This window comes from Rhincodon typus, chromosome 2, assembly GCF_021869965.1.
Source record: "Rhincodon typus isolate 14 chromosome 2, sRhiTyp1.1, whole genome shotgun sequence".
NCBI lineage: Eukaryota > Metazoa > Chordata > Chondrichthyes > Orectolobiformes > Rhincodontidae > Rhincodon > Rhincodon typus.
The window spans coordinates 21085268-21098419 of record NC_063333.1 but is presented as its reverse complement, the minus strand read 5'-3'; the positions used below and the strand labels follow the sequence as shown (position 1 = coordinate 21098419).

Here is a 13152-nt window from a genome sequence, read left to right as displayed (position 1 = left end):
AAGAAAAGATACACAGCCACATAGGAGATATTAGGTAAGATGACCAAAATTTTGATCAGAGATGTTTGTTAAGGAGTGGCTTAAAAGGAGGAAAGGTAGATCAAGAGGCCAAAAGGTATAGGGAGGGAATGCTAAAGCTTGGGTCTTCAGCAACAGAAAGCATGGTCACAAATTAAAAATTACTTTCTTTACAAGTTAATTAAACAAATAATATATTTAGAAAAGAGAAAATAAATATTCAGTCTAAATAATGTTTACATTCTTCCCTCAAACATGCTCAGACTATTTATTACCATGTAAAAATGGCAAGTTGACATTCAATTGAGCGCACCCATCACTGACAGACAAACTGGTTGCTTTTGACTGTACATTCTGACTGGCTTGGTTATCTGCTTGATCTTCTTCAAGCAACACAGAGATTACCTGTCACGGTATTACAGTGATACTGTTAGCAAACCAGGAAGATAACACACAAAAATCAACAATCCATACAGTAACAGCTCAATCTAGCATGCACTTTCTGATATCAAAAGCATGTATATGCAGTCAGCATTAAAGTGTTTCATAGGGTATTATTAGAATGTATTACTTTAAGGCTAATAAGAATGATATTGCTATATTGAACAGTCATTCTCTGATCAACATCTGTTAAATTAAAACTACCAATATCAGGCATTTTAACTTAAATGTTCGGATAGAATTAAATTAGACGTGAGAATATTGCCAGAAATATTGTAAAATAACACGTTACATCACAGTGTTACTCATGTGAATTACAGCACCTGACAAGCAGATTTCAGGAAGTTGGTCAGTCTGCGAGAGTCAATACTTTTGGCCATTGAATCCAAGGACAAGGCATCATTAATATTAGCACCTGCTCAAGGAAGGAATAACGATTAGCTTAACATTCATACAATTTCAATCCTTATGTTTGCTAATATAAATTAATACAATCAAAAAAGATTGAAACAAATGATTGAAGAAAGAAAATGAATATGCCTTCCAGCTATTAGAAGTCCGATAGAAGCAAGTGTAAAAATACATAATTAAAAATAAATAGATGTACTTTTTTTCCCTTATTGAATGATGTTAACAAAATAGGAAGGAAAGAAATTGCATTTAGTACATTTTACGAGCTTGAGACAGCCCAAAGCATTTTACAGGCAATTAAGTACTTCAAACTGCAGTCACTTGGGAAGTGCAGTAGAAGACTTGTATGTACAAAGTCCTTACAAACAGCAATGTCTGAGTGTCTATTTCAAATGACGTTAGTTGAGGGATAGATCTTGGCCAGGGTGCTTCTCTTTCCTTCGAAATTGTATGATGAAAGCTTTTTTCATGCACCAGACAACAGTAAGTTTAAAGTCTCCCCCACAAAATGTCACTTGCCAATAAAATGCGGTTTCTTAAAAAATGCAGACATGTCAGTCTATCATTTTGTCCTCAAGCCTGAGTCTTGGCTCCCAACTTGGTATTGGAGAATTGGAACATTACATGACTCAGGAGAAAGTGCTACAGAAGTTGGAATTTTCATTCCAGATGGGGCCAGGTTTTATAGATGCCATGAAAAGAATTCAGAGGCTGCAAAGTATGCGAAAGGCTAGCCTGCGCTATGAGATTTGATTCCAACTGCAAAGAAAACAAAACAAAAATAATAAAAACACTCCAGTCCTTACCCTTCGCATCTGTCACTGCCTCATATATTCCACATGCCCAACCATGCCAACTAATGTTGTTCACCCACCCCCCATGACTTTGACAACCATGCTCACAGTCTCTTATATAGGTGGGCTTGGCGACGTGGTGCAATGAAAACCATGTGTCTCTCAATGTCAGCAAAACTAAAGAACTGATCATCAACTTCAGAAAGAAAGGAGGAGAGCCCGCCCACATCTACATCATTGTAACTGAGGTTGAGAGAGTGAACAGCATCAAGTTCCTCGGAGTGACGATAACCGACCGCCTGTTCTGGACTTCCCACGTAAATACAACAGTCAAGAAGGCACAACAACGCCTCTTCTTCCTCAGGTGGCTCAGGAAATTTGGCATGTCCATAAGGTCCCTCACCATCTTCTACAGATGCACCATTGAAAGCATACTGTCCAGGTGTGTAACGGACTGGTACGGCAACTGCTCTGCCCACAGCCATAAGAAACTGCAGAAGATTGTGTACACAGCCCAGACCATCATGGAAGCCAGCCTTCCATCCATGGATTCTATTTACACGGCTCGCTGCCATGGAAAGGGGGGCCAACATAATCAAAGATCCATCAAACCCTGGTAATGACCTCCTACAACCTCTTCCGTTAGGTAGAAGGTACAGAGGCCTGAACACACACACCAGCAGGTTCAGGAACAGCTTCTTTCCAGCCGTTATCAGACTGTTGAATGGACTCTAGCTTCATATAATCTAACTTGTATGCCTTGAAGTCTTTTTGATCTGTACATCCTTTACTTACTGTGATCTGCCTGTACTGCTCACAAACAAAACATTTCACTATATTTTGGTACATGACACAATCAAATCAAAATCATGTACTCCATGCTAACTTGTGTCCCTCCATCTATCCCCATGGCCCAAATACCCTCAGTCCTAACCTATGTCCCTCTATCCAACAACCACATTCTGTCATAGCTTCATGTCAACCCACGATCCACACCCATAATCCTTTTCTTTCATACTGTTCATGTCAACTCACTCAATATCCACCATGGACATGTCTTTGGACCTTTGATGGGATGAAACAAAATAAAGACCCAGAATTTCAATGGCCACAGAGTCAATGTAGATGAGAGGTGCACATCAGGACCCTGCAGAATCCACGATGTAGCAGACTCCAATCCCCCTAGGCCTGAAACCCTCAAAAGATGTCCATTTAAAAGCAGAGAATACAGAGGGTTCCACTGAAATTAGGTAAATGGTTACTCATGGAAGGTAGACCAGAGCAACTTCTGGGTGGCTATGAAACTGACCCTCCACCCCCAACTTACAATGGAACTCTAATGACCCATCCCCCAGACCTCTACAGCCCTTAACACCCACCCAAATCCACACCCCAAACCCCAACCTAAGACCCAACATCTCACTTCACTCCAGGACCTGACACACTCCTCTACCTCCAGCCTCTTATTCAAACCAAAACTCTCCACATCCCAGCTGTCAGATCCACGAGTCCCATCCACTACTGGCCAGACATCTTCCACTAATCTGAATACTTTATCACTTACCTGGCGTCTTTCCCACCAGCAGTCCCTGGAACTCTACCCTCACACTAGCTGTATGTACTTAGTGGTTCACAGGGGCTCATGTACCTGTCTGTGATGCTAGACGTCTACATCACAGTAAACAGCAATGAACTGACATGAAAAGGGGACGTGGTTCATCTTCCTCCAGCTATCCTGCACTGCAAGGGACCTGTCAAAATCGAATTGCTTCATATTTCAGAAGAAGCCCTGGTCAGAATCTCCTGTAAGGAATGCGGACTTCCTTCAGAAAGTTGAGAGCATTGCAGGGGTAGTTGCAGGTCATGGTGTTCCCATGTATCTGCTGCCTTTGCCCTTCTAAATGGAAGTAGTCGTGGCTTTGGAAGGTGTTGACTGAGGATCTTTGGTAACGTTCTGCAGGGCATCTAGTAGATAGTACATACTGCTTCTCCTGAGCTTGGGTGGTGAACGGAGTGGATGCTTGTGGATGTACTGCCAATCAAGTGGGCTGCTTTGTCCTGGATGGCATCAAGGCTTCAGAGAGAATCATGGGAGCTGTTCTCATCCAGGCAAGGGGGGAGGATTTTAATCACACTCTTGACTTGTGCCTTGTAGATGATAGATAGGCTTTGGGGAGCCAGGAAGTGAGTTACTCACTGCAGTATTCCTAGCCTCTGACCTGCTCTTGTAGCCACTGTATTTATACGGCGAGTCCAGTTCACTTCTGGTCAATAGTAACCCTAGGATGTTTCTAGCATAGGATTCAGTGATGGTAATACCATTGAATGCCAAGAGGCAATGGTTAAAATGTCTCTTATTGGAGATGGTCATTGCCTGGCATTTATGTGGCGTAAATGTTATTTATCACTTGTCAGCACATCCCTGGATCCACCTGTTCCCTCCGTCACTACTGCTGACGTCAGATCAGTCTTCCTGAGAGTCAACCCAAGGAAAGCGACAGGCCCGGACACAATCCCTGGCCGTGCACTTAGATCCTGTGTGGATCAGCTGGTAGAGGTATTCAGTGACATCTTCAACCTTTCCCTCCTACTAGCCGAAGTCCCTACTTGCTTCAAGAAGACAATCATCATCTCAGTACCTAAGAAAGCACTTGCAACGTGCCTTAATGATGACTGCCCAGTGGCCCTGACCTCCATAATCATGAAGTCCTTCAAAAGGCTGGTCATTGCCCACATCAACTCAAGCCTCCCAGCCTGCCTCGATCCCCTACAATTTGCCTACCAACATAAAAGGTCCACAGCAGACACCATTTCCCTAGCCTTGCACTCGTCCCTGAAACATCTGAACAACAACACCTATGTCAGACTCCTGCTCAGAGTACAGCTCCACCTTCAACACCATAATCCCCTCCAGACTGATCTCAAAACTCTGAGACCTAGGCTTCAGCTCCACCCTCTGCAACTGGATCCTCAGCTTCCATAGACCATAGACTGCAATCAGTGAAGATAGATGACTGCACTTCCTCCATGATAATCCTCAACACTGGAGTCCCACTAAGGATGCGTTCTCTGCCCCCTACTGTACTCCCTGTGCACCCCTCGACTGTGTAGCCGAATTCCAAACAAAGGCCATCTACAAGTTTGCTGACGACACCCACTGTGGTAAGACAGATATCAAACAACAATGAGTCAGAATACAGAAATGAGATAGAGGGCTTAGTGTCATGGTACAGTGATAACAATTTTTCTCTCAATGTCGGCAAAACAAAAGAACCGATCATTGATTTCAGAAAGAAAAGAGGAGAACATGCCCACATCTATATTAACAGAGAGGAGGTTGAGACGGTTGAAAGCGTCAAGTTCCTAGGAGTTACGATAACCAACAACCTGTCCTGGATCAGGGACACTCCAATGACAAAGTCCTGCAGATATGTCCTGGAGCTGAGATAAATGATCTCCAGCAATCTAAGTGATTTTCCAACGGTAGCAGGACTCCAACCAGCAAAGAGTTTGCCTCTGATACCCATTGATTCCCATTTTGCCAGGGCTCCTTGGTGCTACACTTGATCGAGTTCAGCTCTAATGTCAACACTGTCACTCTCACCTCATCTCTGGAATTCAGCTCTTTTGTCCATGATAGTACCAAGGCTGTAATGAGGTCAGGAGCTGAGTGGCCCTGGAAGAACCCAAATTGGGCGTCACTGTGCAGATTATTGCTGAGCAGATGCTGCTTGATAGCACTGATGATGACACATTCCATCACTTTACTGATGACTGCGAGTAGACAGAGAGGACAGCAATTGGCCAAGTATGATTCAGCCTACTTTTTGTGTACAGGACATACCTGGGCAATTTTCCACATTGTCTGTTAGATGTCAATTTTGCAACTGTACTGGAAGAGCTTGGTAAGGTCTGGCACACAAGTCTTCAGTATTACTCTGGAATGCTGTCAGGGGCCATAGCCTTTGCATTATCCAGTGTCTCCAACCATTTCTTGATATCATGTGGAGTGAATTTAATTGCTTTGATTGCAGAGAGTGCTTCAGATTTATCTTTTGCACTAATGTTTTGAGTCCTTCCTTAATTGAGGAAGGGGATATTTTCAGACCTCCACCTCCTCCAGAGGATGTGACAGGACTGCAGAGCTTAGATCTAATCCATTGGTTGTGGAACTGCTTAGCTCTGTCTATCACTTTCTACTTATGCTGTTTGGCATTCATGTTGCCCTGTTTGGTAGCTGTCCTAGGTTGACACCTCTTTGTCAGGTATGCCTGATGCTGCTCCTGGCATGCCCTCCTGCAGTCTCCATTGAACCAGGGTTGATCCCCTGGCTTGATGATAGTGGATGAGTGGAGGATATGCCATGCCATGAGGTTGTAGATTGTGTTGGGAATGCAATTCTGCTGCTGGTTGATAGCCCACAATGCCTCACGGATGCCCAGTCTTGGGTTGCTAATGTGTTCAAAGGCTGTTCCATTTAGCACAGTAACAGTGTCACACGACACGATAAAGTGTGTTCTCAATGTGAAGGTGGGATTTCAAAGAAAAAAATCACATCCCACATTTCTCACTCTTAGCTAGAGATCCTACTGCAGGATCTGAGTGACTGAAGTGAAGTGATTTTCTCCTGAGCACAGAAGGAAGACAGCCCCCTCTCCAGCCACGCAGACGGATGTGGCACAGGTTAAGAACGTCAGCATCTTAAATGTGATTTCTCAAAACCAGAGAGCACTCCTCAAAACAAACCTTGCAGCTGCACTCATTCCTCTTTCTTCAGGTACCTCTCTTTTCTATCTGAACAGCCAACATTCACACCCACCCTCATCCTATTGTCCATTCATATCCATGCCTCACAATTAGATAATCAGAATCACAGAATTGTTATGGTACAGGAGGCCATTCAGTCTGTTGTGTCTGTACCAGCTATGAGTCACTTTCCACAAATGTAGTCCATCCTTTATCTCCGCACAAGCAATTTCTAATACTTCTGGCCTCACCTTTGCAGAAGGCACCACAAATCTTTGAAAAGAGGCAGAGATTGGGGATAAGGGCCAGGTGGTCTTAAAGTGAGAGCCATTTACAATGATGGGCATCAAGCTGCAGATTTCATCAACAACTTTGTATGTGTTAGGGACGTGGACCTCACCATCCCGAACTGCCTTCGTGAAGGCAGTGGTGAGCCACCCTCATGAACTATGCCAATCTGTGTGGTATAGGGGTGTAGGTACATTTCCAATGCTATTAGATGGAGTATTCCAGGGTTTCGGCCCAACAATGATGAAGAAACGATGATATGTATATCCAAGTTCAAGATGGTGTATGCCTTGGAGGGAAAATGTACAGATATGGGTGTTTCCATATGTACACTGCCCTTGTCCCTCCAAACAGGCTAAATTGCAAGTAATAAACTTTTATGAAAAAGTTACATGCATTCTATTCTTTTATATTCATCAATCTCCTTAAAGTGAACATTTGTAAAGAAAGCAAGGGAGAAAATTGTAAAAGATTTCAAGACGAAGTCAAGTACCACCAATTTAGCTAACCATTACCAAGCAGCTTGTGTTCTTACATAATCAAATGGGTAAATTCAAGTTACTCTGTGAAGTAAGATTTTTGTTTCCTGAAAGTTCACAAAAGGTGTTTACCTCCACATAGCAGATTGCCCTCTCCAGGATGTTGTGTCCACTTTTCAACAGTTTCAATTTCATCCGTTTGAATGTCTCGGTCCACATTGTCTTCATTGCACTGAACAAAAGCCTAAAAACAATAAAACCAAAACAAAAATTAAACACTTGAAGCAACATGCTTTGTGAGAGAGTCAAACTTCAGCTAGCATAACCATTGAATAACAATGTGTCTCGAAGAGTTGACACATTCTCTGTATAAATAGTTCATTTAAGGAGAAAAATTAGTTCAACAGAGTGGAGCATACATCCTAAACGACTATTGAAATTATGTTGAACATTAACCCTATTAAAATAAATCAAAAATAATGTCTATACTAAAGTAGTATGAATGGGGATTTTAGCGAGCCAGAATAAACTGAAAATTACAGCTAGCAGAATATAAAATTCTGTTCCTTCCATTTTCTGCAAAAACAATTTAATGTATTCATGCTAGAACACTGAAATATTTCTTTACATGTTTACACATGTCTTTCAAAGTTTAAGCCATTACCTCAGTATCCTGTAGGTTTGAAGTGTTCAAATAATTCTGTCACATTAATGCTGACCAACCAAGTACACGTTTCCTCCAAAAATCAGGGCATCATTGAATACACATTGAATTACAAAGAAATTACTGCTCAAAAACATGTTATTGGGTTCATTAGGCAATCTTGGTGTCAAGATCGCACTCAAACTGTAGGTTAATTCCAAGTTTCTGGCGGTATGTGCTAAGTAAATGCCTACTTATGAGCATAAGTATCAGGTCTCAAACTAGATTAGAATCACTAAGCAATTATCTATATGCACAGTGAAGATAAAGTACATACAAATGCAAAGGGGCCACCATTTATTTCCTCTTCTATTTTCTCCTTTTGTTGAATGAGAAAGACATTAACAATTCAGCTTATCTAACTACAGGACATTTAAAGTGACTGCTATGTGGACAATGACAGGAATCATGCAGTACCAGCAACATTTCACATTGCTCTTTTTAAAATTTAATTTCAGTGATACTAAGTTGGTTTTGCAAATGCGAATTCGTGGATCTTTAATCTAAAAATTCTATTTCATATTTTATTTAAAGAATACAATTAAGTTAGTTCATTCATCAAGAGCATGTATATCACAAACAAGCATAAAAGGTGGCAGCCCTACTTCAACAGCCCTAGTTTCAACATTCACCTGGAACTAAGTTAACTTGTGAATCAATCTGAAGTAGTATAAAAACAAAATGCTATCTGGATGACAGTCATTCTGCAGGAGCAACATTCAACGGTCAGCAATAAGATAAAGGTCTGTTGATCTCGGTTCTTCCATTGATCTTTGTTGAGAAAGGAATGTTGACTAGGACACAAAAGAACCACCTGCACTTCCACCAATAGTCACAGACCTACCTTTTAACCCAACAACAGCATCTCCAACAATTCAGCATACTTTTAATATCATATTTCAAAAGCTCATTTGTTTATTTGCTCAAGTTCAAATGCAATAGCAGTTATAGAATTAGGGAAACTTAGAGAACAGGGGGAGGTCTCTTGGAGTGTCATGCCCATGCCAGCTTTTGGAAAAAGCTGTCAAGTTAGTCCCATATTCTTGCCTTTTGTCCTGCATGTTGCTGATCCGCAAATACTTATCCAACACCCTTTTAAAAGTATTCATGAATCAACTTTTCAGGTGGAACATTCCAAATGCTGAAAACTTCCCTCCAGATCTTTCATCAAAGATTTTGAATCTTGCCTTTACTTATCGTCACCCTCAAAGGTCTATCGCGTACTTTGTACCAAGACCAGATGAGATCTACAACTTTGAAAATTTATACATTACACCAATATTATTAATTCACCAACACTCTATGATACCTTTACCAAAACACTGCAAAGTAGCTCAATATGGCTTCCTGTTAACAAATCCACTGTGGGTTTACTTGATGAACAACATGGTCTCTATTTTCATATTTATTCCTCTATTTACAAGGAAAGCCCACTTTCTTTTAAATCACCTTGCCCTGCAAACTCACTAACTCTTTTCTCCCACATAAGCATCCACCAATGTATATTGTACACAATATGACAACAAAGAAATCCAGAATCATACAGGATAAAATCCACAAGGATTAAACAGTGACAAAAATACTTATTTGTTAAAATGCATGTTTAACTTTATATTTCACAAAATGAACAGTAAAATTAAAAGGCCATTACGAATAGCTTAAATTTGTCACTTCATGCTTGAATAACTGTTCAATTCAGCAATATGTAGAACTATAAAAGTAAGACCAATTTACTTAAATGTATTCTAAACACCATACATAAACGGATAGAAAATGTGAAATATTCCTAACATACCTGTTTGGTGTTTGTGCGTCCAAAGTTCTTGATGTAGACATCGTACTCATTCAATGGGGGTAAATCAAGCATCGAAAAGCTGACAGAGAAATCCAAATCAATCAGTCGGAGCAGTTCCGCACTGCGCTTTCTGCAGAGAAGACAAAATTAGGACTTTTAACAAATACGCTAATGTGAAGAAGACACACTTATTCCTAGATAGTTCAGTGTAATGAGCTCATGAAAGTGATCATTATTCAGCACTGGTTTTCTTTCTTGTTGAAATAAATGAGCTAAATGGTCGCCAAATTTTTCAATGTGAACTTCTCATTTCTAAAGCTATTATGATGGACTGAAAAATTATTTCTACTTTTGAATTTAGATTTAATGCAAATTCCTCTTTTGTCAGCCTTAAAACTAGATAGTTCCAGAAAGTGAAAACAGAAACCTGCTATTTTACAATTCACTTTTCAAAGGCAAAATGCTCACGGTTATCTGATTGAGTTTGAAAATCATGTTTCATCAAGGCCAACTCAGCCTGTGGAGATGGAAAACTTTGGAAACTGATTTTAAAAATGTACAATGAATTATGCAAATCAGTTATTTTCTTTGTGACAGTCTTGTGTTATTCTTCAGATTTGTCACTCAAATAAGGAGAAAATGAAAAATTTGCAGCTATGATTTACATTAATTGCAAACATTACATTTATATTACAATTTTTCTTGTAGTACATGGAACTCCAAACGTTTCAACAGTTTTTTTAATGTTACACCACTTTCAAATATTGGAAGTGCTAATATACTCAGAGACCTGAAAACATCCATCCTTCACCATTGTTTATCCAAACTTAATGCAACTTCAGAAGGACAAAAATCTATACCTATACTACTACCTTTCACTAGAAAAGTGAATAAACTTTTACACATAATATAATGTGAACATATGAATTCGGAGCAGGAATAGATGATTCAATTCCTTAAGCCTGCTTCACTATTCAATAAAATCATGGCTGATTTGATTGCAACGTCAAATTCACATTCCTGCCTACCCTGACAACCTTCCAATCCCATGCATAACAAGAATCTATCTACCACTACCTTAAAAAAAAAATTCAAGGACTCTACTTCCATCACTTTTTCAGGAAGATAACGTAAAAGACTCTGTATTCTCTGCGAGAAAAAAAATTCACCTAACCTATTTTAAGAAGGGCAACCCTAATTTTTAAACAGTGAGCGCTAATTCCAGATTCTACCTTAAGTATGTTTCAATCAAATCACATTCTAGTGTTCTAAACTCCAGCAGATACAAGTCTAGCCTGTCCAACCTTTCCTCAAAAGACAAACCCCATTTGAGGTATCAGTCTGAAATGGTTCCAATGTGCTTAGATCCTTCCTTAAATAACAAGACCAAAACTCTGCATAGTAATCTAGGTGTTGTCTCACTAGTCCTCTGTATGAATGAAACATAACTCCTTACTTATGCATTCAATTCTCCTTATGATAAATGTTAACATAATTAGCTTTCCTAATTACTTGCCTTTCTTAATCTGTACCTGCAAATTAACTGTTCAGTAGTTCATACACAAGATCATCCAGATCCCTCTGCATCTCAGAGCTCTAAAATTTCTCACCATTTATAAAATATGCTTTGTTTTCACTCTTCCTGCCGAAATGGTCAATTTAACATTTTCTCACATTGTATGACAGTTGCCACATTTTTGCCCACTCATTTATCCTATCTATGAATTTTGGTAGGCTTCTTATATCTTCTACACAACTTACTTTCTAATCTGTATTTTTATCATCAGAAAATTATGCAAAAAACCATATGCACCCTTGCGTAAGTTATTTACATAAATTGTAGAGTTGAGGACCCAACACAGATGCTTGTGCCACTCACTGCATCTTATCAACCTGAGAAAGACTCAATTATGCTTGTCAGCCAGTCAATCTTCAATCTATTCCAATAAACTACCTGATACATATGATGAAGGGTCTAGGCCCGAAACGTCAGCCTCTCTGCTCCTATGATGCTGCTTGGCCTGCTGTGTTCATCCAGCCCTGCACCTTGTTGTCTCGGATTCTCCAGCATCTGCAGTTCCTACTATCTCTGATACATCATGAGCTTTTTTTTTGCAATAACCTTTGCTGTAGCACCATATCCACCTTCTGGAAATCTAATTACAGAACACCCATCAGTTCTCCTTTTTTACCAGAGCATGTTACCTCCCCAAAGAACTTCAATAGATTGGTCAAGCAATACTTCCCTTACATATAATTATGTTGACTCTGACAAATGATCTTGAACTTATCTAAGTGCCCTGCTCTAACTTCTTAAAAACAGCTTCTAACATTTTTTCCTGTGACTGATATTAAGCCAATTGGCCTGTAGTCTGTCTCTCTTCCTTTTTGAATAAAGGAGTTACATTCATTATTTTCTAATGTAAAAGGATGTCTCCAAATCAAGGGAGTTTAAGAAAATTTTAAAAATCAATTCATAAATTATACCACTACCTACTTCATCTAAGACCCTAAAATGAAGCCAATCAGGACCTGGCACTTAGCAGACTTCATCAATTTACTAAGTAGCACTTCTTTGGTAATTGAGATATTTCAGAATCCATGTCCTCCCTTTCAATTCCCGATTTATTACTGCTTCTGAGATGTTATTTATATCCAGCATAGTGAAGATTGATGCAAAATACCTTTTCAAGTCATCTGCCATTTCTTTGCTTTCCATTTTTCATTTTCCTGTCTCACATTTTATAGGACCAACACTCACTTTGTCAACTGTTCTCTTTAACTATTTACAGAAACTCTTTCTACTTGCATTTTTTTCATTTATGATTATCTTTGTTTCATACTCTTTAACTTTTCACTGTTTATTACTTTTTTGGTCATTCTTCGATTTTCTTTATATTCCATCCAATCTGTTCAACCTGTCACCTGTCTTTGTACAATTATGGGCTTTATCTCGTAGTTTGATACTATCCTTAACATTTTTAGTTAACCACAGATAGTGGGTGCACCCCTACCACTGCATCTCTATTTGCATATCCTTTAAACTGTTTTGTCATTTCACTACAGCCAGTTCTGCTTTCATGCTCTCAAAAATCCCCTCATTTAATTTTTTGAAAATGTTCCCAGACTTAATTCCACTCCCTCCTACTGGATTAAAATTCAATCATATTATGGTCCCTATGACATGGGTGGGGAAAGGGAGGTGGGGCATTACAATGGGATATTGTTAATATAGATTCTAATTTCACCACAAACATTTGTGGATTTTTGCTGGGATGTAATCTTTTGCACATAACCTATAAGCGCATAGCTTCAATTACCTACTTTTGTTTACTAGCCATGTTTGAACTGATTTCACGCTGCTTGGCTGCCCCAAAATCTATGAACGTTCCTCGGACAGGTCCTATGGTCGGAGAGTTTTCAAAATCTAAATTAGGCAACAAATGACACACAAATAAAACGAACAGCTTACTGAAA

At 39.6% G+C, this 13152-nt stretch overlaps 1 protein-coding gene across 1 annotated transcript in view; it reads right to left on the bottom strand.

Moving 5' to 3' along the window:
- Positions 1–13152, bottom strand: part of LOC109914023 (cytoplasmic dynein 2 intermediate chain 1) — a 59252-nt gene that overhangs the window by 26614 nt on the left and 19486 nt on the right. Inside the window, exons 5-9 of the mRNA XM_048611767.1 lie at positions 13000–13102; positions 9676–9805; positions 7310–7421; positions 783–874; positions 294–423 (exon numbers count right to left, since the gene is read on the bottom strand). Of these exons, the coding sequence (XP_048467724.1) occupies positions 294–423; positions 783–874; positions 7310–7421; positions 9676–9805; positions 13000–13102 (567 nt within the window). The remainder of the gene's footprint in view (positions 1–293; positions 424–782; positions 875–7309; positions 7422–9675; positions 9806–12999; positions 13103–13152) is intronic.